This window comes from Natator depressus, chromosome 13 (genome assembly GCF_965152275.1).
Source record: "Natator depressus isolate rNatDep1 chromosome 13, rNatDep2.hap1, whole genome shotgun sequence".
Taxonomy (NCBI): domain Eukaryota; kingdom Metazoa; phylum Chordata; order Testudines; family Cheloniidae; genus Natator; species Natator depressus.
The window spans coordinates 29713722-29736957 of NC_134246.1; the positions used below are offsets into that span (position 1 = coordinate 29713722).

Here is a 23236-nt window from a genome sequence, read left to right on the forward strand (position 1 = left end):
TTCCAGTAGCATATGATGGTAAAATGTTGCTGGTTATCTCTTTATTTATTACTCACTTACAATAGCTGAGAATTTGGGGTCACTTTGAGCCATCATGACCATTGTGGCAGCATCTCAGTAACATCATGCTAGGCACAGGTCTCCCATCTGGCTGCTCTGGGAACCTGCCACATGTCTCAACACAGGACATTGCTTCCTTGGCCTTCTAATTGGCCTGAATCCTTATTACCTTTCATGGTGCCTTAAACCTGAATTTGACTCCAATCCAAAATTATTCCTGCTCCAGCATAGGGACTGGGAATAGAGCCAATCTCTCTCTTCCAGCATGAAGAGCTTCCAAAGCACAAGGGACATCACAGCAAACTGATGGAAAAAGTCATTCTAAATTGGGCTCAGACTTGCTTTAGCTATGAATGTCTGTCCTTTAAGAATGCATTTGGCAATTTTCATTTTAACTGTGCATTAATTGATTTTAATACAAACAATCCACACTGCAATTCTATGAAAAAAGTTTATTAAAATATTTGTATACATTCGTTTTCAGTCAACTCAGGCTCAGTCAGTTTGAACAATTAAAAAAAAAAAAAAGATCCAGCTCAGAGGTAAAGTTTCACCTTTCAGAAGCAAAGAGCATGGCTCTCTCAAGCAAAAGATTTTCTACAGAACACCCTTTAAAATAGTTTCAAATAAGCAAATACCTTGAAGTGACAGCTGTGAAATGAATACATTATTCTGTATGTAATGTTTCAAGTTGCCTTGAATGACAGGGTTTTAGCACAATTGCTTCACTTTCAGTTTGATGAAGTCAAGTACAAAAGGCTTATTCCAGCACTGTTAGACAGGTGCTTCCCAAGTCCGTGAACATTTCTGACAACCACCATTTCATCCACCTGTAGATCAGAATCACTGGTAGTGCACTGAAAAGGGGGTTTGTACAACGCCCCCCTCTGGTGAACACATGGGCTTCTGCATATTAAGAGAACAGCAGACCAGAATTATGGCCTGATCAATGCCCTTGCCTCCATCTGGTAATTATCAGATACCATCTCTAGAAGGGACAGTTTAATTAATTTCATGTAACAGAGCTGGTCTCTCAGTGAAGACTTCTTATTACACTGATTTTGTATTCAGACCCACTGGTGACTAACACCTGACTTCCAAAGTCAAAGGTTCATAAAAAGAGGTTAAGGTTGTTTTCTTCGTGTTTCAGGTACTACTTTAAAAAACGGACACAGGCAACTTAAAAATCCCATTTCTGTATGAAGATTCTTTTTACTTACTATGTTTCGAGGAATCTCTAAATGAAAGACTGGAGGAAAAATCTGCCTAGTTTGTTTGCCCTGTATACTGGACAGCCATTTGTCAGTAGTCAAATCGGGTCCCCACCCCATTTGTGCTGTATGACAAGACCCAGGGGAAAGAACATTTAAATGGCAGGAAAAGGTGATTGTAAAGCCACAAAAACACAATCTAAAAAACAGTGTTAAAAAAAAAAGCGCCACACCTCACTGACGCACTTTTCACTTCAGTAAGGCTTAAGAAATCTGAGCTAAAGGCTTGGCTCTGTCACAACATGTGACATCACAATTATCTTAAAAGAAAGGGATCTGAAGTAGGGGACATAAAAGAGAAAAAAAATTGGGAAGATCTATACTATCTATGACATTTGCCCCAGTAAAGGAAGCTGGGCACTTGCTGCTCACATTTCTCTGATTTTAGGGAAGTCAAAATCACGTTGAAGTGCAATGCTAGCTACACTACAGCAATGGTAAAATAGTAATTTCCTTTTGGAATTTTATGGCAGTTTGGGGTATTTCAAAAGCCTTCATTTTTAAAGGTACTCTTGCCACACAGCCCCCATACATTCAAGTCAAACACTAGAACAGCAGTGTTTGTTCTGCTGCAAGTACTCCCTGATCACATATAAAATTCCCCTTTCAATGTCAATGCTCGCAGGGCTTTTGAATCACTATGTTACATACAGGAAACATCAGCAACTTAAAAAACTGCATTATTGTAAACTTCTTCGGTAAAGCTTTTCAAGTAGGTTTTATACAATGTGCTGTTCCCTTTCAAGTATCTTTTAAAGGGATAGAAGGAACAGCGTAAAACTGTTACTGGAAATGCTTTAAATATTGCAAATAAACTCCATTTAACAAATCAGTTATTGAAAGAGTCTGGTTCTGGATTTTGAAGCTTCCCTGCAGTCATTTGCACTTTGCAATTCATCCTCGTCAGGGTCATTCCAGCTTGGTTTCATTGGAGTTAGTTCAGGGGCGACCACATCACCATCCTAGAAAGTAATTGAAAGGAAGTTGAGAAAGTTACCAAGTTTTACAAGCACATTCTTACTTTATTATTTGTCTTACTGTAGAAACCAGGACCTCATTGTGCTAGGTGCTGTACAAACAGAACAAAACAAGAAGCACAATTTTAGGCTTATGAATAGAAAGGATGAGAAATGAGCCATAAAAGGGTCATTATCAATGACTGAGCACTTTGTAGGTGAGAACTTTGTACAAACGTACCCGAGTCGTTCAGCTGGTTCCCAAAGCTTAGTCACCAATAAATCCAGGAAGTAGGTGAGCCAGAAAATACTTAGTGGATTATCACACAAAGTGAGCCCAGTAACCATCCCATTGTCCATCTCAAATTCAACTGTCCAATACTGCCACAACAAAGTGCTGAGCACCTGCAGCATACCTGTGGCATGGATTACCCACATTCAGTTTTACAGACTTGGCCACGTTTCACCTGTTAAGACACATTACTATGGTGCAATGAACTGGTGTGGTGGTTGTAAAGCTGGTTGCATGATAAAATTGATATTGTTAGAAGCAGGGAAAGCTTTTTACCAATCTCACGTGCAAAGCACATTGTAGAAATTAACTCTGATTTGCTCTCAGAACCCAGAACTGTTACAAAAGGATGAGCCCTAAGGGGACTCACATGCCCAAGATCATGCCTGTTGAAACCATATTCCAGTGGTTGGATTTCTGGAGGTACTGAGCGACCCCCAAGATTAGCTGTGGGTGCTCAGCACCCCTGGAAAACAAGCCCTGAGGCCTAACACACTGGTTTTAGAAATGCTCAATACAAGGTATTATGCTTTGTCACACTGAAGGGATTTAAAGCTCTACATTTTTTATTAAAAAGGACATGAAACTAATTTGTGATGCGAGTACATTTCTCTCAGAGCTCATCCAGACTACATTTCATGCAGGGAAAGGTATTTGAGAAAACATCTAGACCTGAAAGAGCAGATACAGATTAATTAGCAGCATTCAAAACCAACTGCTAAGAGAAAACCTTTAATTGCTGGAAAAAGACACCTTATCACACTGTCCGTACCCAACTTGATGGACAAGTCACACCTACTAAGGCTTATGGTCCAGAAAACTAGAGGTTCAGTGCACCTTATGCAATGCTATGATTTGCATATTTAATACATGTGAAATACCTAATTTACATTCTCATTTTATTTATAATGGCAAAAATGTCATTTGTTTCCATCATATTAACTGCTCTGCTACAGTGATGGACATAAATAATTTTATCAGCTGAAAAACAAGTTTACTGGGAGAAATGATAGAGGAGGCAAGGGGCAGCACAGGGAAGGGGATGCTGTCTCAGAAATGCCAAGTTAGCTCTATTGATATTACAGGTGCCACCCCGGCAGGAGACCGAGGTTCCTATTTCCTTCAGGATCAGGTTCTGTCTCTCTCAGAGACTGTTTTTGACCCACTGACTCAACATCCCCAAGAGCTGGGACCACAGAGGTGGCTCTGGCCCTGCCCCTATTGCAAAAGCCACAACTGCATAAAGGGCCTACAGTGTGCTCCATCCCCATCATGTCCTGTGGTATCTATGCTCTGGAGTCTGACAAGCAGCAGGGGCAACAGGCTCTACCCACACACAGCAGCAGGGACCTTCGAAACCAGGAATGTTTGGGCAGTCTCTACCCTCTTCCTGTTCAAGTCGCCTTGTTTCCCCAGGAGATTGGGGCTCCTGAACAGGAGCCCATAAAAGATCAACAAAAAAAACAAATTAAATTCTCCTGGGGAAACAGGAAGCTTTACAGGCCTGGGAACTGGTCTGAATGATTCCTTAAAGAGATGCCATTGAGCCCCACCATGGAGGTTTAGGGCTGGTCTACAAACAAAAAACTTGCACCAGTTAACGAAACCGATGTAAACCCTTGGGTGGATGCTCTTATTTCAGGATAAAAGTGTCTCACTTCAGTTCAATTTACACCTGTTCCCAAGCAGTTTATGTTAACCTGATAAAAGCTACCCTTAAACAGAAATAAGAGTGTCCACATGGGTTTGCATTGGTTTAAGTTCACTGCTTTGGTTAGAACATTCAGCATTCCTGTGTAGACAAGGCCTTACAGGTAAAAAATCCCTAACAATGCCCAGATTTTGAAGGTCCCAAGTCCATGTGCCAAGGTGAGATGCTCCAGGAGTAGGGATTATTTTGGGCAAGCTCTCTGGCCTGTGTTGTACAGGAGGTCTGACTAGATTATCACAATGGTCCCTTTTGGCCTGGGAATGGATGAATCTGTGTGTAGGGGTATTTATAAAGTGGTACGTTACCTGTGGTTTAGTAAAATCCATGTTCATACACCACTGAATAAAACACTTTGTTGCAGCATCTAAACTCTTCTCATCCTTTTTCTTGCAATAAACCCGGATCAGCTGCTCTGCAAATGTCTCTGGCAGAAGCCTTGAAACCTTTTGAATAGAGGAAAAGAAATTATACTGTTTCTTGGAATCTAGAGCCAACTGATCAATGAACTTCAAAATGTTTCCAAATGTAGGTAGAAAAATGTAAGTTCTCATTATAAAGCATAATGTGTACCACAAAGTTAGGGAGTTTGACTGGAAAAATTAGTCAATCTGAAGATAATGAGGAATGGATTTTGGATGGACTGTGTTAAATACTAAGATTCCAGATTGTGGTAAAACTGCACCCCACCACCACATTATTGCACAGAAGTACTTCCACAACCTGTTATATGAAAATTTCCTTCAGAAGCAGGCCGGGCATGTTTGATAAGGGCCTTTGGCAAAGCGATAGCTACCTGTTCTTTCGAAATCTTGACTGCCTGGCTCGGATCAGACTTGCAATAGAAGCGAACTTTATCAATAGGGTTCTGTTCTTTCATTCCATAGTCCATATTGATAACCTTGATGGAGACAATTCAGAAACGGATACAGATGAACAAAACACGGTTACCCACCTTTTACATAACTGTTGATCTTCGAGATGTTGCTCCATTCCATTCTAGGTGTGCGTGCACCCAGATGCGCGGTCGAAGATTTTTGCCGTAGCGGTATCCGTAGCGCCAGCTGTGGTGCCCCCTTGAGTGCTGCGCTCCTGCGTCGGTACATCAGGAGCCGCCGGCCTTACGCCCTCTCAGTTCCTCCTTGCCAGCAACTCTGACAGAGGGGCAGGAGGGCGGGTAATGGAATGGACATGAGCAACACAGCTCAAAGAGCAACAGTTACAAAAGAGGTGGGTAACCGCTTTTTCTTCTTCGAGTGCTTGCTCATGTCGATTCCATTCTAGGTGGCTCACAAGCAGTGTCAACGGAGGTGGGCTCGGAGTTCACGGTCTTGCAGGCTGCAGCACTGCTCTGCCAAAGCCAGCGCTGTCTCGAGCTTGCTGGGTAAGCGCATGATGAGATGCGAACATGTGGACAGACGACCAGGTAGTGGCTCTACAGATCTCCTGGATTGGTACCTGTGCCAGGAAGGCCACTGATGACGCTTGTGCCCTAGTCGAGTGTGGTGCCACGATCACAGGCACTTTCGCCAGCTCATAACAGTAGCGGATGCAGGCCGTGATCCAGGACAAAATCCCCTGAGCAGACACTGGGCGACCCTTCATTCTGTCTGCCACCGCAACAAACAGCTGTGTCGACTTACGGAACGGCTTTGTCCTGTCTATGTGGAAGGCCAGCGCCCTCCTGATGTCCAGGGTGTGTAGCCTGCGCTCCTCATCTGACGTATGAGGCTTTGGAAAGAAGACGGGTAAGTATATGTCCTGGCCAGTATGAAACTGGGAAACGACCTTGGGCAGAAATGCTGGGTGCAGTCACAGCTGGACCTTGTCCTTGTAGAAGGCCATATAGGGCGGCTCCAAAGTAAGCACCCTGATCTCGGACACCCTGCAGGCCGACGTTATCACGACCAGGAACAAGACCTTCCACGGGAGAAGCAGGAGAGAACAGGAAGCCAGAGGCTGAAAGAGAGACCCCATGAGCCTCGACACCATGAGATCTGGGTCCTGGGTGGGGAACGGGATCCCAGACGTGCAGGTAGAGACACTCCAGACCTTTCAAAAACCACGCCGTCACGTTGTGAGCGAAGATTGACCTGCCTTGAAACAGAGGATGGAAGCGAAGATAGGGGCCAGGTGGACCTTGATCGATAACCGGGACAAACCTTGGAGTTTGAGGTGCAGCAGATAATCCAGTATCTCCTGCATCGGGGCCTGCTTGGCCCGACTATGCCATTCTGAGGCCCAGCACGTGAGTCTTTTCCATTTGGCCAGATATGTCGCTCTGGTGGAGGGTTTCCTGCTACCCAGCAAGACCTCCTGGACACGGGCCAAGCACGGCCATTCATCCATGCTTAGCGATGCAGCAGCCAAGCTGTCAAGTGCAGCACCTCCAGGTTAGGATGCAAAAGGCTGCTGTGGTTCTGGGGGACAGCAGATCCAGCCAGAGGGGCAGCTGCAGCGGGGCAGCTACCGAAAGGCTCAGCAACATGCCGAACCAGTGCTCGTGAGGCCACGCAGGGGCTATTAGGATAATTCTCACCCTGTCTTGCTTGATCTTCACAAGGAATCAATGGCACTGGCGGGAAGGCATACATCAGCGCCCCCAACCATGGGATGAGAAAGGCATCTGAAAGGGAGCCCCTGTCCATTCCCCGGATCAAACAGAACACGTGGCATTTTCTGTTCTGCCTGGATGTAAACAGGTCCACCTGGGGAGTCCCCAACCTCTAGAAGTTTATGCTGACCATCTCCGGATGGAACGACCACTTGTGCCAAGATGAGAAAGTCCCGCTGAGGTGATCCACCAGGACATTCCTGGTTCCAGGCCGGTGCGTGGCTACCAGATGAATGGCATGCCACACACAAAAGTCCAAAGGGCAGAGAGCTTCTGGACAAAGGGCCGAAAACCTGGCACTGCCCTGCCTGTTGATGTAATAGATCACGGCGGTATTGTCTGTCAGGACCTGCACCACCTTGTTCCTCAGGTGGGGCAAGAAAGCCTGGCAGGCCAGGCGAACCGCTCTGAGCTTCCTAATGTTGATATGGAAGGCTAGATCGTCCCACAACCAGTGGCCCTGGGAGCTCAGCTCGCCCAGGTGGGCTCCCCAGCCCTGGTCCGAAGCATCGGAGACCAGCGTCAGCAACGGGAACGGGGTTGCGAAGGGGACTCCCTCCAACGCTTACCTGAGGTCCAACCACCAATTCAGGGATGACCTGATGTGGTCCAGCACCCAGACTATCCGGTTCAGGTCGTGCCTGTTGGGAATGTAGACTGACGCTAGCCACGTTTGCAGGGGCCAAGATGAAATCGACCATGTACGTACATGCGGCCATATGGCCCAACAGCCACAGGCAGGTGTGAACTGTGGTGAGCAGGTGGTTCTTTACATGGGAGATCAGGTCCATCCAACATGGCCTGAAAATGAGCTCCTGGAAGGAAGGCTCTAGCTCGCATGGAGTTGAGAACCACCCCAATGAACTCTATTCGCTGGACGGGCGTTAAGGTGGATTTTTTCTGGCTTATTAACAGGCCCAGGTTGCAGCAGGTGGAACGCACCAGATTAAGGCTCCTCTGCACTTGCTCCTGAGATGGGCCCTTGACAAACCAGTCGTCATGATACGGGAAGACCTGGACCCCTCGATGTCTCAGGTAAGCAGCCACTGGCGCCACACATTTTGTGAACACCCTTGGGGCCGATCAGAGGCCAAAGGCTAGTACTGTGAACTGAAAATGGCATCTGCCCACTGTGAAACTGAGGAAGCGCCTGTGACCTGGGAATATGGAAATAAGCGTTCTTTAAATTGAGGGCAGTGTACTAGTCTCCCAGATCCACGGAGGGGATGATGAAAGTCAGGGACACCATGCGAAACCTCAGCTTTTTGAGAGACTTGTTGAGGCGACGCAGGTCCAGGGTGGGTCTGAGGCCCCCCTTTTGCCTTCAAGATTAGGAAGTAGTGGGAGTTGAACCCTTTTCCTTTTGTGTCCTGAGGGACCTCCTCCACCGCCCTCAGGCGCAGGATGTTCTCAACCTCTTGAGTAAGGAGCTGCTCGTGAGAAGGGTCCCTGAAGAGGGATGGGGGAAGACTGGGGGTGGGAGGGAGGGATGGCCGAAAATTGCAAGATATAGCCCCGAGATACTATGTCCAGCACCCTGCGGTTCGAGGTGACTCGCGACCAGGCTGAACAGTAGGGACGAAGATGGTTGAGGAAAGAACGAGGTGGATCTGGGAAATTGACTTGGGCATCACTCTCGAGCGCACCTTCAAAACAAATGCTTCTGGCCCCCTGGGCTGCTTTGCCAGGCCAGGCTGCGTGGGAGGAGGAGGAAGGGTGGTGAGGACTAAAACTTGCGTGTCTATCCCTTCTCCTTGCAAACCCATCGAGGCTGCCAAGGCCTTGGTGGCGGGGGTGGCTGGAACTGCTTCTGTGAAGACTGCAGCATACGCATGACCAGAAAGCGAAGGATGGCCCGAGTGTCCTTTAACCCATGCAGCCTCACATCCGTCTGTTTGGAGAAGAGACCATTCCCATGGAACAGGAGGATCTAAATCGAGGGCTGCATCTCTAGGGAAAGACCGGCGGTTTGAAGCCAGGAGCTGCGCCTCATAACCACTGCCACCGCAACCACCCTTGCTGGTGAGTCCACTGTGTCCCACGCCATTTGGAGGGAGCACATAGCCGCTGCAGTGCCCTCCTCTACCAGGATGCTGATTCTTGGGCCAAACCCTGCAGGAGGGACTGACTCCTTGAGCTTACAGAGGGAGTCCCATAAGTTAAAACTGTATCTGCCCAAGAGGGCCTGATGGTTTGCCACCCGGAATTGCAGGCTGGCAGTGGAATAAATTTTTCTCCCAAAAAGGTCCAGTCTTTTGGCCTCTATTTCTGGGAGTTAAGCTAGTGTGCCCCTGCTTATCTTTTTTGTTGGCCGCAGAGACAACCAGCGAGCCCGAAGGTGGGTGGGTATAAAGATACTCAAACCCTTTGGCTGGGACAAAGTACTTCTTTTCAGCCGTTTTGGAGGTGGGAAGGATGGAAGACAGGGTTTGCCAGAGGCCGTGGCAATTTTGAGGACCCCGTCATACACTGGTTGGTGCTGCAAACTGTTGCTGCAAGGTGAGTGGTGCGAAGGCGGCATCGTCACGACCGGCACGCCCCACGTGCTCCAGTAAGGCCACTGCACTGGCCACTGGCTGTGCTGCCAATGGGGCACCGATGACGGCGTGGCCTCTCGTGCCCAATTGCGCCGGTGGAGTCTGGGCGAGGGGCTGAACTGCTCTTCCGTGCCGGAGGAATCCCCTTCCTGTGACCATGGTGGGGCCGTCTATGCCTGTGTCTTCCTGCTGACCGTTGCCCCTGGAGACCGGAGTGAGAGGATCAGTGCCGGTATCGAGGGTACTGGTGTCGTGACAGGGAGCACTCCCACAGGGCAGGCAACCAAGACCTGCACCAAGAGGACGATCAGCGGGAGGCCGAATGGTGCCAATAGTATGGGGACTGGCGCCTCCCCTTAGTCAAAATCTGCATTGAGACGGTGGAGAGAGCAATTGCGGCGACTGAGGGAGAGCCCTGGAGGATCTGGGCTGCGACTCTGGAGATCTGCGACAAGAGTAGGAGAGCGTTGCCTTGCCTCGGGGGATTGGCGGCGCTCCACTGCCCCTTGAGGGGTCTTAGCAGCTGGCTTGTCCTCATAGGGAGCCTTTGCTGTTTCCTGGGGCACGTGTGGTGCCAGCGGCATGGACGGAGGCCTCTGCTCTCTTGGTGCCGGGGGAGCTTGGGAATGCATCGATGCTGTCAGGAGTTTGGGTCCCCTACTGCTCCCGGGAGTTGGTGGTAGATCCTTTAAGGGGCTAAGGGCGCCGACTGGGGAGGCATGTACACGTGGCTCCAGAGTAGGCGGGTGGCCAGAACTGGGTCCTTTGCCCGATGTCCCATGGCCCTTCTTGCCCAGTGCCAGGGAGCCATGCTTTTTTTCTTTTTGGGCACCAGCACCAGGAATTGGCACCAGGCAGAGCCCGGTTCCAGGGGTGCGCTGCGCACTGAGGCCGAGGTATTAGGTGAGTCTGAGGAAGGCTCAGAAGCCAGGTGGAGAGCAGTCTCCATGAGGAGAGCCCACAAATGAATATCCCGCGCTGAGTCCTGGGTAGAAAATTTTTTACGAAAACGACACCTGTCCTTCAAATGTGATTCCCCCAAGCACTTGAAGCAGCTTCTGTGGGGGTCACTTACAGGGATAGGCCTGTTACAGTCCATGCAGGGCTTAAGCTCCGGAGACTGGGGCATGCCCCGCCGGAGGCGAAGTCCCTGCTGGGACTCTAACTTCTAACTACACTTAACAGCTACTTATCAGTAACTACTATAAGCAAACTATTTACAAGGTCCAACAGCTCAAAGTCAGAAGAGATGAAACCGCTAGCCCTTGCTATGCAAGGAAATGCACTCCGACTAACCATAGTGGGTGGCAAGAAGGAACTGAGAGGGCATAGGGCTGGCGGCGCCTGATAGACCGATGCATGAACGCGGCACTCAAGGGGGTGCCAGAGCCGACCATATGGACACTGCTAAAGCAAAAATCTCCAACGACCGTGCACATGGGCGCACGGACACCTAGAATGGAATCGACACGAGCAAGCACTCACAGAAGAACACATATTTTTGGGTAGTTTTTTAGACTTGAGATTACTAAGATTCTAACAAAAGAGACACTATAATTATTAGTAGTTAGAAAATAGCAAGGATTATTCTAAAATATTTGGCACTAACTAAAATAGTTAATCTTTATGAAAAAACTAAAATTTGTCTCAATTGTTTCATGAAATTAGTTTCACTGATGTGATGAGCTTCAAGAAAGTTGTAAAGTATCACCTTAAAAGTGACCTACAATCAGACAGAGAGGTGTCCAGCAAACAGAGTTGAGGGAAATCTAAAGTGATTTACAGATTACCTTTCAGATATGCTTCAGATCTGTCTATATGTAGTGATAGCCCTTAAATTTTAATTTTGCCTCGGTAACTTGACAGTGCTGCCACTAGAATATTTTTGGCAGTTGAACCAAGACAATTTTAACACACCAGTGCTGCCTCCACCCAATACATATAATTTTTCTATTTGTTTTCCAGAATATCTGAATTAAGAAAACAGAATTTTTAGGGTGGAGAGGAATGGGGCACAGAAGGCGAGAGGAGAGATCAAATCAATTTCAGCAGTGAAACACTTGCAGAGAAGCATTTCCCTTTTTCCAATGACTCAGATGTAAATGAAGGCATAGTTTGAGGACAATGGGATTACATCAGTCTGCCTGAGGGCAGCAACTGACTTGCAGAACCTTTAGTACTGGTGGGAATGCATAGACCAGGAAGACCTCTAGTTGCAGGACTGGCCATTACATGACACATTAAGTGCAGATGCAGTAAATGGAAAAACAAATGTTAAACCCTAATGATTTTTTTTTAAGCAAAGTTAACTTTTCCAAGTAGAACTGCTCTGAAAGGGTCTTGTCCAAGGTCACACTGCCTATCTGCAGGAATAATGGCTTATAGGAAGACATATTCCAGTCACAAAGGTGTAGCTGGACATTGCACAACCCAAGGGAGAAGGAATGCTTCAGTCTCTTTCTACTTGCAGATGTAATACTTCCGTTATGTTTTCTTTATGCTGGTCTTAGGTAGCTATCCATTTTCAAGGTCACAACCCCCTTCCCAAGTGCAAGTCTTCCACCATGTGGGCCTTAATGTATCACAAGCACACGAGTAATAATGAGATTGCTGTCAGAGCAGGCTATTCTCAATACTTAGGGCTTGTCTTCACTATCAACGCTGCTGCAATCGATGCAGCGGGTGTCGATTTAGCTGGTCTAGTGAAGACCTGCTAAATTGATAGCAGAGCGCTCTCTGGTCGACTCCAGCTCCCTGAGAAGAGTGAGGTAAGTCCACTGGAGAGCGTCTCCCATTAACGTAGTGCAGTGAAGACACTGGGTTATGTCGACCTAAGCTACGGTGACTCCAGCTACGTTATTCAAGTAGCTGGAGTAGCGTAACTTAGGTCAACTTACCCGGTAGTGAAGACAAGCCCTTAAAAGTGACCTGCAAAGGTTTTTACATTTAATGATTAGCAAGTCTGTCTTCAAGTCCTCCTAATTTTATTTCTCTAAGTATATATGGTGTATGTATTTCATCACTAGCATAAACAGTCAACTATAATTAAATACTAAATTGAGTAATCATTTATATGGTTAAATATGTATTATTATTATATTTTATTTTTAAAATTCCTTCTTTTATTCCTCCTTGAAGATTGTCTTTTGGATACATTCCTGTGTGCTCAGCAGCTCCCGTAATTTTGTTTTCTGTGAAACAGTCCACACTGCAAACCAATGGAATGTGTTAATCACCGACTATTCCAAGTCAGAGGGTTTTCTCATCCCACGCTGTGCTGTGAGACAGCAATGTAACCACTATGGTCAAAAGGTAGCAATTTATAAAAGTGGTAGAGCTGGCTCAGAGAGCATGCCAAGAGCTGTGATGTCAGTAGGGGGAGGAGCCTATATCCCTCTCCCTTGGGTTTTCATGTGAAGAGAAGTCTCATAGCCATTATTTTTAGTTTTTTCTTTTTGATAACAGGGGTTTTGCCAGAACTAAGGAAAATAGAGGTGAACCTTCATGGACCACAAGCCTCATTAGATGAAAAATGGAATAAATGCAAAAAAAAACTTTAGAGGTCATCTTTAACATACTTTAGAGAACACACCAGCAGCCCCACTGCAGGGACTGGATGGCATTTTCTCATTATCTTTTTCAGCAATATTAGTTTAGAAAGGCTTTGAGCTGTTAAGTTAGATTTGTAAGGCAGTCAAACTGCCTTCTGTGTTTTGGTCTCCCTCCCCTACTGGGGGAAACAAACTTGTCCTGAGTGAAGCATTGTGTTAGCACCAACTATTCCTAGGAAACAAGATTGACAATCCAAATCCACACACACCAACTGATAGGTGAAAGCAGCAGGTATTGTTTTCTGCCAGGTCCAGAAGAGGTGAATTTATCAGACCCATAATTTCTAACTGTATAACTTAAATCCATTATGACTTTTGAAATTCAGTTTTTGTGAAGGACACTACAGAAACTATTATATTTCACAAAAAAGTCTACTGCAGTGGTTTTTAAGTTGCGGTCACTCAATACTTGCTAGCAGTCTGCAGAAAACTGGCAGGGCACATGATGCTGGGACCACCACTCATTGCTTCTACAGGCATTCAAGGCTCTTCTTTACAAACACTAGTCGCAAATGTTACAGAAGAGGAAATAGGAAGTGCTTTCAGGGAGCAGAGCCAGCAATGGAACAGCTAAAAAACTAACTAAATGCTTTCCTAACATTGCTTTTCCATTGCCACAGGGATATTACATGACAACAAATTGGAGAAGAAAATGGGCTATGCAATCCCTGGGAAGAGAGGTGTCCACAAGACAATCTTAACACATGATCCACATTATGAAAAAGTTTGAGAACCCTTGATCTATAGGCTTCAGGAGTAATACATACAGGGAAACTGCTAGGCACCAGATACCAACTGCATACTCCACACAAGGATGGGAATGCACCGAGGGTTACCTTATGCCTTATATTGTCCCTGAATTGTGTAATTAGTGTGAATGGGGCAAACTGCTTTCTTATTTTGAATATAAAGTATACTCAGCTTTATTTGCAAACTTTTACATGGTACACTTGGCCCTTTGTGATACAGAAATGAAGACAGAGTATGTTTTACACTAAGTTTGCTCTGAAAGGACACACTTACATCAACTATAAAGTCTTCAGCATTCAATTCAATATCCTGAGGTGCATTCTTTGGTCTCGAAGCAACAATGTCAGCTGGCAGCCTGTCATACTGTTCCTGAGAAAGAGAGAACACTTAATTCTATTCAAGCACTACCAGTTCCAGACCTGTGCAATTGAACCCATATATATCTGGAGAGAACGCTGCCATGCAACAACAAGGCTGGTTGAGATAAGGCTAGATTACTTTATTACTTAAAATACCAGCATTTTTAATGTAAATAATTCACTTTTCAAAAGAAAAGTTCAAGATTTTTCACCTGCATTAATAGACCATGAAGATTTTCACCTGCATTAATAGACCATGATTACAGCTGAAGATTGGTCACATGACCAGGTGAAGCTATACAGAAAGTGCCTCAGCAGAGGGAATAAAACCTGCATGAAAGACTAACTTTGAAGTATGTACGTTTTCCATGATAATTGTGTGACTTTTAGCCAGAGATACAATCTATTATGTTGGTGATTTTAGATGGTCCCTTAGAGAGTCACAAAAATCTTTGCCTAGGGCAATCTACTAGCCGTCAAACAGAAAGAAGTTGACCTCGAGGGGACTACAGTGCCATGAACCTGTGCCTTTAAGCACATTATCTATGTTCCTATTAAACAGGTCAACTTCCTCAACTCCTCATTCTAAACAGGAAAACAGACACACTCAATATTTCTTACAGAGTCTGTTTGCAATATTGACAATGGCTACAAGTATGTATTCCATAACTGCTGGGAATCTGCCTGTTTCTGCTGCTATCAGGGTGTCATCACACAATGAAGGAAAGGGCTGTTGAAGAGAGAGCTCTTACTCCCCAAACAAACTTAATTTAATACCAGAACTGTTAGAGGTAGCTACCTATAACACTTTTTAAACAAGTATCAGAGGGGTAGCCATGTTAGTCTGTATCCACAAAAACAACGAGGAGTCCGGTGGCACCTTAAAGACTGACAGATTTATTTGGGCATAAGCTTTCGTGGATAAAAAGCCACTTCTTCAGATGCATCTGAAGAAGCATCTAAACAAGTGTCTCAAGGATGAAAGCCATCCTTTAAAAGTGAAAGAATGGTTTGGAATTTGAATTTCTTTCCAACCAGATAAATCCTGACTTATGAACCATTAATAAGTGGAGTTGATAGGAATGCCTATGATTAAGACTGCCCAACACATCCCATTATAAGACATTGTTTTCAGGAGTTTATAAAACTTTGGCAAACTAACCATTTGGGCTGAAATTCTCCCTGCCAGGTGTCTGCCTCAGACTGAATTTGTTTGGAAGGTTTCAGCAAAAAGGGTTCAGCTGTTACTGAGAATGAGACTAGGGAAAAATGTCATTCCCTCATGCCCTCCCCATGCCCAGTTAAAAATTATATAATCATTTTGTTGAGAAGCTCTTGCACTTCCAGCCTTTGGAGGAAGAGCGTGAAATTGGGGTGTGTGTGTGTTGGGGGTGGAAGGAGCACTCTGGTGTCAAGGATAGGCCTTTTGCTGTTCCTGTGAAAAACTGACCACAATTTGACCAAGTTATAGACCTCTGAAAAAAATCTCTTTGCATGTGCTTAGTATAGACTAGTTAGAGTTTGGCACCTAAATTATATGAAGATTCTGTCTGTAGTGAGCATGCTCCAGCTCAGGGTTGCAGAGGCTAAGCAAGACTTGTTTGCAGTTGCTACTGCCAGTTGCAGGGGACTGTTGTGGGGCCAGGCATCAGAACTAAGAGCTGAGATTCTCTCTCCTGTGCTCTCAATACTTCCACTGCGGGCACCCAGGCAGTGAGGAGGTAGAAACTGCCTGATTGGAACGCAGAAAAGACAAAGCACTGACCCGGGCATGGCAATGGAGGGGGTATACTGGTACTGGGAGCTGGTAAAGTTGCAGGGTCAGACAAGGAGACTGGGACTGGCTGGGCAAGAAAACTGGGACAAGCAGCTGAGGGGTGGAAATTAGTAATTCTGTCTTCATGGCAAGGTTTGAATTGTGTGTGTCAAGGTTCCTTCCCCACTCTGAACTCTAGGATACAGATGTGGGGACCTGCATGAAAGACCCCCTAAGCTTATTTCTACCAGCTTAGGTTAAAACTTCCCCAAGGCACAAAGTCTTTGCCCTTGGATTAGGTAAAACGCTGCCACCACCAAGTGCTTTAACAAAGATCCAGGGAAAAGGACCACTTGTAGTTCCTATTTCCCCAAAATATCCCCACAAGCCCTTACACCCCCTTTCCTGGCAAGGCTTGAGAACAAACAAGATAAACACAAACCCCTTGGATTTTTAAGACCCAAAAAACCCAATCAGATTCTTAAAAATCAGAACTTTATTAGAAGAACAACAACAACAAAAAAAGATAAGAGAACAACTCTGTAAGATCAGAATGGAAGATAATCTTACAGGCAGTCAGATTCAAAACATAGAGAATCCCTCTAGGCAAAACCTTAAGTTACAAAAAGACACAAAAACAGGAATACACATTTCCTCCAGCACAACGAATTTCACCAGCCAAAAAACAAAGAAAACCTAATGCATTTTCTAGCTAGATTAACTAACTTTACAGGAGTTGGAAGGCTTGCATCCTTGATCTGTTCCCGGCAAAGTATCACACAGACAGACAAAAACCATTTTCCCCCCCTCCAGATTTGAAAGTATCTTGTCCCCTCACTGGTCATTTTGGGTCAGGTGCCAGCAAGGTTACCTTAGCTTCTTAACCCTTTACAGGTGAAACGATTTTGCCTCTGGCCAGGAGGGATTTTATAGCACTGTATACAGAAAGGTGGTTACCCTTCCCTTTATATTTATGACAGCGTGCAATATAAGGCCTGGAAACCACACACTGATGGATGAGAAAACAAAATGTTAAATAATGTCTCATTTAGTAAGCATCGTCCATTGAATGAGGGAGGGATCCCATGGAAAAAATAGTATTTGACCATGTAATTAAAGATTATATCATAACACATACACACAAAGGGTCGTTTCTTGCATGATTGATTGACTTTGCAACCTTAATCTTTTAATGTAGTGCATGGGTCATTTCCAAGGCTTTTAAAAAAACAAAGTGTAAAAGAAATGTCACCATGTAGCATCACATTGATAGCCACACATTTCATCAGCAGGCTTTGAACTTTTAGATCCACCACACAGACCTCTGCCACTTGAGCTAATGGAGTAACTGATATAGCAGTAGTAGGTTGTCATTCTCTATGTTGACCAGCACTAGGGGGAGAGATACTTTGCCAGTGGGTTTCACAGATTTGCTGACAGCAGACGAATGAAGAACCGCTGTAATTTTGGGTCCAAATCCAGGTTCTGTGGGAGTGTGCTTTAATGGTCACAAACTATTGTCCATTCCCTCTGGCTCCAAGCATGACCCCTTCTACTCTGTCCCATCCAACCTATCCTTGACCCCATCCTCTCTCCTAATCTCAGGCTCCCTCTTCATTCTTCTCCCCAACCCACTGGCTCCCAGTCTCTTCCACCCCCAATATTTCAGTCAGTCTCCCCCCTCATCCCCACAGGCTCCTTGTTCCAAACTACACTCTTCTCTGTTCCCCAGGACAGGCTCTTGTCCCCAGCTGCATATGGGTCAGACTGTTTCCTCCTCCATGCTGCTTGGGAGACAGAAAGAGGAGTATCTGGAGTACAGGAGAGAGTCTCCCTGCTCTCAGTTCTGATGCTCAGAGGCCCCTGGCAGCAGCCATTGCAGGCGCAGTCCTGCTCAACCCCTGCAATCATGGGCTGGAGTATTCTCAGATGAGGCAAAACCTTTGGACAAATTTGTGGTCAAAGTAAGCAAGTCTCTACTGAGCATGTGAGAGTCTAGATTTTTCAAAAGGTTTTCAAGTTGGCCAAATTTGGGCAGATTTTCTCCAGGGAATCTCCCTTGTCAATTTTCAAATCCCTGCACCAACGCACGCGTGCAACAGAGCTTATCAATAACGTAGCTGAAGGGTTTAAAAAAAAAAGACAAAACATTTCCCTCTATTCTTATTCTCTGAAACAACCACATCATTTTTGCTGAAATTTTCTAAACCAGTTCAGACAGCGGCAAGACACCCAGCATGCAAAAATTTCAGCCCAAACAGTTTAAGTTTGGCAAAGTTATAAACAAATGAAAAGAGTGTTTTATAATGGGACATGCTGGGCAACTTTAAATATTGGCAGTATTACCAGCTCAGTCTAGAATATTTCAGTGTACTATATGAAATTGATATTGACTGTTTTTGAAATAAACAGCTATGCTGAGCCTGAGAAGTAGATAGTGACTAAGGTTGAGAATTTATACCCCCGCAAGTCAAGAAATTCAGAAGTTATATCTCACATGAATGTAAACTCAGCCATACCACTAAAGCCACTCTGACAACAACTTGGAGCCAAAACTACACCAGAGTCTCATTACTCTGCTGAACGGTTTTACTGTTTCCTTGTGTTCAAATGTTCTCATTTGGTTTTTTGGCCGAAGCGATGCTTTTCCACATATTTTTGCAGAACACGTTATTTCAAATAAAAATATCCTGAAACAGTCCTCAGCTTAGCAGTTGATCTTTTTTATCCAAATCTCTTATCCTTCCCCCAGCTTCCTCCATGTAACAGCCCTTCACACACTTACTGGCTGAGTTTTGAAGAAGACAGGCCATTTACCATTGGCCCAGGCAGTTTTAGGAATGAGAACAGAATAGAGACAAATCAGCAGAATAGTCAGAAGTGCATATTTAAAAGAGGCAGCAGAATTTGTAGCCCTCTATCAATAGAGATTGGATTGAGAATGCTGTTTACCTCTGTAATTTCTTTTCCTGGTTCAGTCCGAGTCTCTCCTAAATACTTGTATAGATCGCGAAGCTCTATTTTCCGCAAAATTTCTCGTGCCTCTGTCAGCTCTTTATTACTAGAGTACAGAATCTCCAGAAAGATGTTATCTGTCAAAGTTAAATACATTTCATTTACATAGCCATGTACCCATTGTTACAGCAGAGAGATGTGCATCTGTGAACTTATCTCTATATAGAAAGCCTAACCCATGTGCCAAGAAAAGAAAACACCATTTTCAAAGAGTTACCCAGCACACTAACCCAGTGGTCTCCAAATTTTTTTGATCGCGCACCCCATCAGTAAAAAAATTTTGAGCATGCACCCCCAATATATGTATATTTATGTATTAATTATATACATGTACTACTGTACTAATATATTACATAAATTATAAAACATATACAACATAGAAATAGAAAAAATAGAAATTAAAAAACGATGAGATAAAGATGAAATAAACAATATTTTTTAAATAATTTTTTATTTTATTTTATTTATTAACGGTACAAAAAACCTTTTTGCTCTCATTAAAAAAATTATTAATATTTTTAGTGAGAGCAATGTGATGGAATATGCTTTAGTATTTTTGAAAATGTTGGTTTAACACTTTGTGATACAGCGGGCGCTCAGGGTGGGGTGCGGGGTCTGGGAGGGAGTTAGGGTGTGGGAGGGCGCTCAGGGTGGGGGTGAGAGAGGAGGCTCAGGGCTGGGGCAGGCAGGAGGTGCAGAGCACTTACCTGGGGCAGCTCCTGTTTGGTGCATGGGGCGTGCAGGTGGCTCTGCGCAGCGCAGCACCGCCCCCCATGGCCATGATTCTGGGAGCTGTGATTCTGGGAGCTGCCCCCACCCCACAGGCAGGGCCACCCGGAATGCAGGGGCTTTAGGGGCTTCAGGGCCCTGGGCTAAGGGGGCCCCGGGGCCCTGGCCTGCAGGTCTAAAGCCCCTTTCGGAATGCAGCCCTGCAAGCACGGGCCGGAGGACTCAGGAGGAGCAGGGTCAGCTGCGCAGCCAGCGGCTGGAGAGAAGCGGCGATTTCCCCTTCAAAGCGCCACTTCTCCCCGGCCGGCTTTGAAGGGGAAAGCGCCGCTTCTTTCTGGCCGCTGGCTGCACGGCTGCCCCTGCTCCTCCACGGGCCAGAGGACTCAGGGCCACTCCCCCCTACTTTTTTCCCCCTCCGGCAGTGCTCCTCCTGCCACGCCGCCCTTTTGCTCCGGCAGTGCTCCTCCTGCTGCGCCCCCCAATCGATTGTCTTGCGCACCCCCTGGGGTGCGCACACCCCACTTTGGAGACCACTGAACTAACCTAACAATTTCAAAGTTCCTTCCAGAATAGTGTGGGCTGCCACAGGCTTTTCACAATACTATTAGCATCAGATTGAAAGAAGAGGGTTGCTGACCTCCCAACCCCAGGACAGAAAGTTTAACAGCTTCAGAGTTAACAACCCTCTTTCATTCCAGGTCATAGCACATCCCAATTCATCCATTCAACATGCATCGGAAAATGCCAATCCCCAGAATTACGGAACTAACACAAGCCTATTTCCTAAAGTAAGGTATGGAAAGTGCTGCATGTTAGGGGGAACTGAAGTATGCCAACTAACTTAGATCAAGCAGTTTCATTATGTACACAGATACAATGTCTCAGACTATGGATGCTGGCAACCAAACTCCATTTCTAATCCCTCAAACTGGACACTAGTGCAGCAGTGCCGGATACATTTTTACCTGAGACATGCTTTCCAAACAGCAGGGGAATAACTGGTTCTTTTATATGCATTGTCTATATGTAGAACGTATTCCTTCCCCCCCATTGGTGAGCATGCACCCCACAGACTTGTGCTTGGATTCTTTCAGGTAACAGTGTCTGTGTGGGGCTGCCTGTACCCTGAGAGTCCTAAAGGGTGAGTGACCCCAACCATCCCCTCAGTTCCTTTGCTAATACAAAATCCTGGTGCTACCAGACAGGAAGCAAAGTATCAGGAAAAGGAGGGCAGGTCATGGAATATATGGACTATACATCTCAAAAAACCACAGTTGCTGTAAGGTAGTAACCATTTCTTCTTCAAGTGCTTGTCCATATATATTCTACTGTTTGATTCACAAGCAGTGACCCAGATCATAGGATGTGGGTGCTAGGAGTCTATTTATAATACAGCTGTGGCAAAGTGAGCATCAGATCTTGATGATTCTATGGAGTAATGTTGCATAAGTGTATGCACAGAATTCCACTACCAGAACACATCTCAAAGAAGCTGCAGAAGCTGCTTGAGCCCTGGTAGAGTGGACTGTAGTCCTCAATGGTGGGTCTAAATAAGCTATTTCATAGCATAATTTAATGCAAGTAAAAATCCAATTCAGTCATCTCTGGGTTACATAGCCTGATGTGCAAAAGCTACAATTAACCAAGGTGAAGCCATGAATGGCTTAGTCCTATCGAGATGTATTGTGGGTCCTATCCTACTTAAGGTATACAGTTTAGCTTTTCCCTTGTTGGAATGCGGCTTGGGGAAAGAACACAGATAGGTGTATTACTTGATTCCGATGGCAATCAGAGACAACCTTTGTTAAAAATGTTGGGTGAGCCCTTAAGGTCCCCCTGTCCCTAAGAAATATTGATTGTGGAGGGCCCACCATGAGTGCTTGTAATCTCCCACCCTTCTAGCTGATGTTACTGCCACTAGGAAGGTTAGTGACAAGTGGAAGAGGAAACATAGGCCGGGGGTTTACTGCATCCTTTGAGCGATCAATAGGTTGACACCTAAGGAGGGGGAGACTCCTTGAATAGTGGAATATATGCACATAAGTGCCTTCAGGAATCTAGCTACTGCAGGGTGTGAGAATGTTGAGTGACCCTGTATGAGAGAATGGAAAGCTAAAATGGCTGCTGTGTGAATCTTAAGGGAACTTCTAGACAACCCTGAATTTCTCAAGGACAGGAGGTATTCCAGTATATCCGGTATCTGAGCTTGAGATGAAGGTAACTGATGTTGATGAGTCCAACAGTGAAGCTTAGCTTCTGTTGTCAGCTGGCCTGCGTGTGTGTGCTCTCTCCATACGCTGTACCAACCCTGCGCAGATAGGTGGCCCAGCAGATCTCAACAGCACTTCTAAGACCACAGACTCAGTTCGGTGATCAAGGAGCTCAGGCAGGTTTATTGCCCTCAAGAAACAATACTAGTTCCTGGCAGACTCTATGGGGACACTAACACATGAGTGCCCAGTAGCAAAGACTCAGCTCAGTCAGCAACGGGACTTTCCATTGCCCCCTAGGCCAGACAAAGACACCCCTCCTATGATTTCTCTTTTATACACTGATACAAACAAGTTATGTATTACTCTTCTGATGTGGTTAGTTAACACCCTACACTTTGTACCTGTTGGTTCAAACAAAACATCTCCATTCATTACCCTGTCATCCTGACCTTATCTTTAGGAGGGGTCAGTGTGTACCATCTTCGGGGAGTGTGTTTATACCATAAAACTTTATATCAGGATGTGCTTGTATTAGCCTTCTGGGACATATTTATGTGAATACCTAATGCCCAGTACTTCTTAGAAATGCCTGTGTTTTAGCAATGCCAGCCATATTCTTGCAAAGTTCATATACCAGACAGCAAACTTTTAAGCGGACATTTGCTTTGCAACAGGGCCTGACTCTTGCTGATTTTGGTTCAGGCCTCAGGTCTTGCACCAGGCCCCATGTTCCAGGCTCTCTTTCTACTACAGCTTCCATTTGGCTGAGTAAGCATGCCTTACTGAGTCTTCTCTATTGTGGTTAAGAATATATTGTACTTCTGATGAGCAGCTCCTCTCTACTGCTATTAACCAACCAGCATCCATGCTGTGAGGTACAGGGAAGTTTGATCCAGATGGATGATCTGCCCCTCCCTTTGCAATATCACTTATGGACTGGAGCTCGAACGGAGAGATTCACTAAGTCTGAGAAACAGAACTGCTTCAGCCAGATGCCAGCATGGTCATCTTGGTGGAGTCCTGTCTCAGTTTCTCAATGACTCTTGGGATTAGTGGAATTGAAGGGTATGCATACGTTAGATTCAGAGCCCATGGCATCAGGATGCATCCGACAAGAGATACCCGAGCCTGGCCTCCTGTGGAGCAGAACCTGTGACATTTTTTTGTTCTGTTGCATATAAATCTATAGCAGGTTTACCTCACCTGGTGAATGTGTCCTGAATGATTATATGCTACAATGACCATTCATGGTTGATTGAAAACTGTCTGCTGAGGTGATCTGCCAGAACATGCTGCCAGCCTGCTAAAAGCACTATGGGAATAATCTCATGTCACAGGCATCAATTCCAAAGGTAATTTGCTTCT

General features: G+C 45.5%; 1 protein-coding gene across 4 annotated transcripts in view; it reads right to left on the reverse strand.

Annotated features, from left to right (window-relative positions):
* Positions 1-527: 527 nt before the first annotated feature.
* SAMHD1 (SAM and HD domain containing deoxynucleoside triphosphate triphosphohydrolase 1) overlaps positions 528-23236 on the reverse strand; it is a 65531-nt gene continuing 42822 nt past the window's right edge. For 2 of the 4 annotated variants that reach the window (XM_074970349.1, XM_074970352.1), the window contains 5 exons: positions 18867-19006; positions 14073-14168; positions 5084-5188; positions 4596-4733; positions 532-2293 (listed from right to left, as the gene is read on the reverse strand). In XM_074970349.1, the coding sequence (XP_074826450.1) occupies positions 2165-2293; positions 4596-4733; positions 5084-5188; positions 14073-14168; positions 18867-19006 (608 nt within the window). In that variant the 3' untranslated portion in view covers positions 532-2164. Of the gene's footprint in view, positions 2294-2573; positions 2704-4595; positions 4734-5083; positions 5189-14072; positions 14169-18866; positions 19007-23236 lie in introns of those variants that run through there. The other 2 variants (XM_074970350.1, XM_074970351.1) reach the window with 2 other exon arrangements.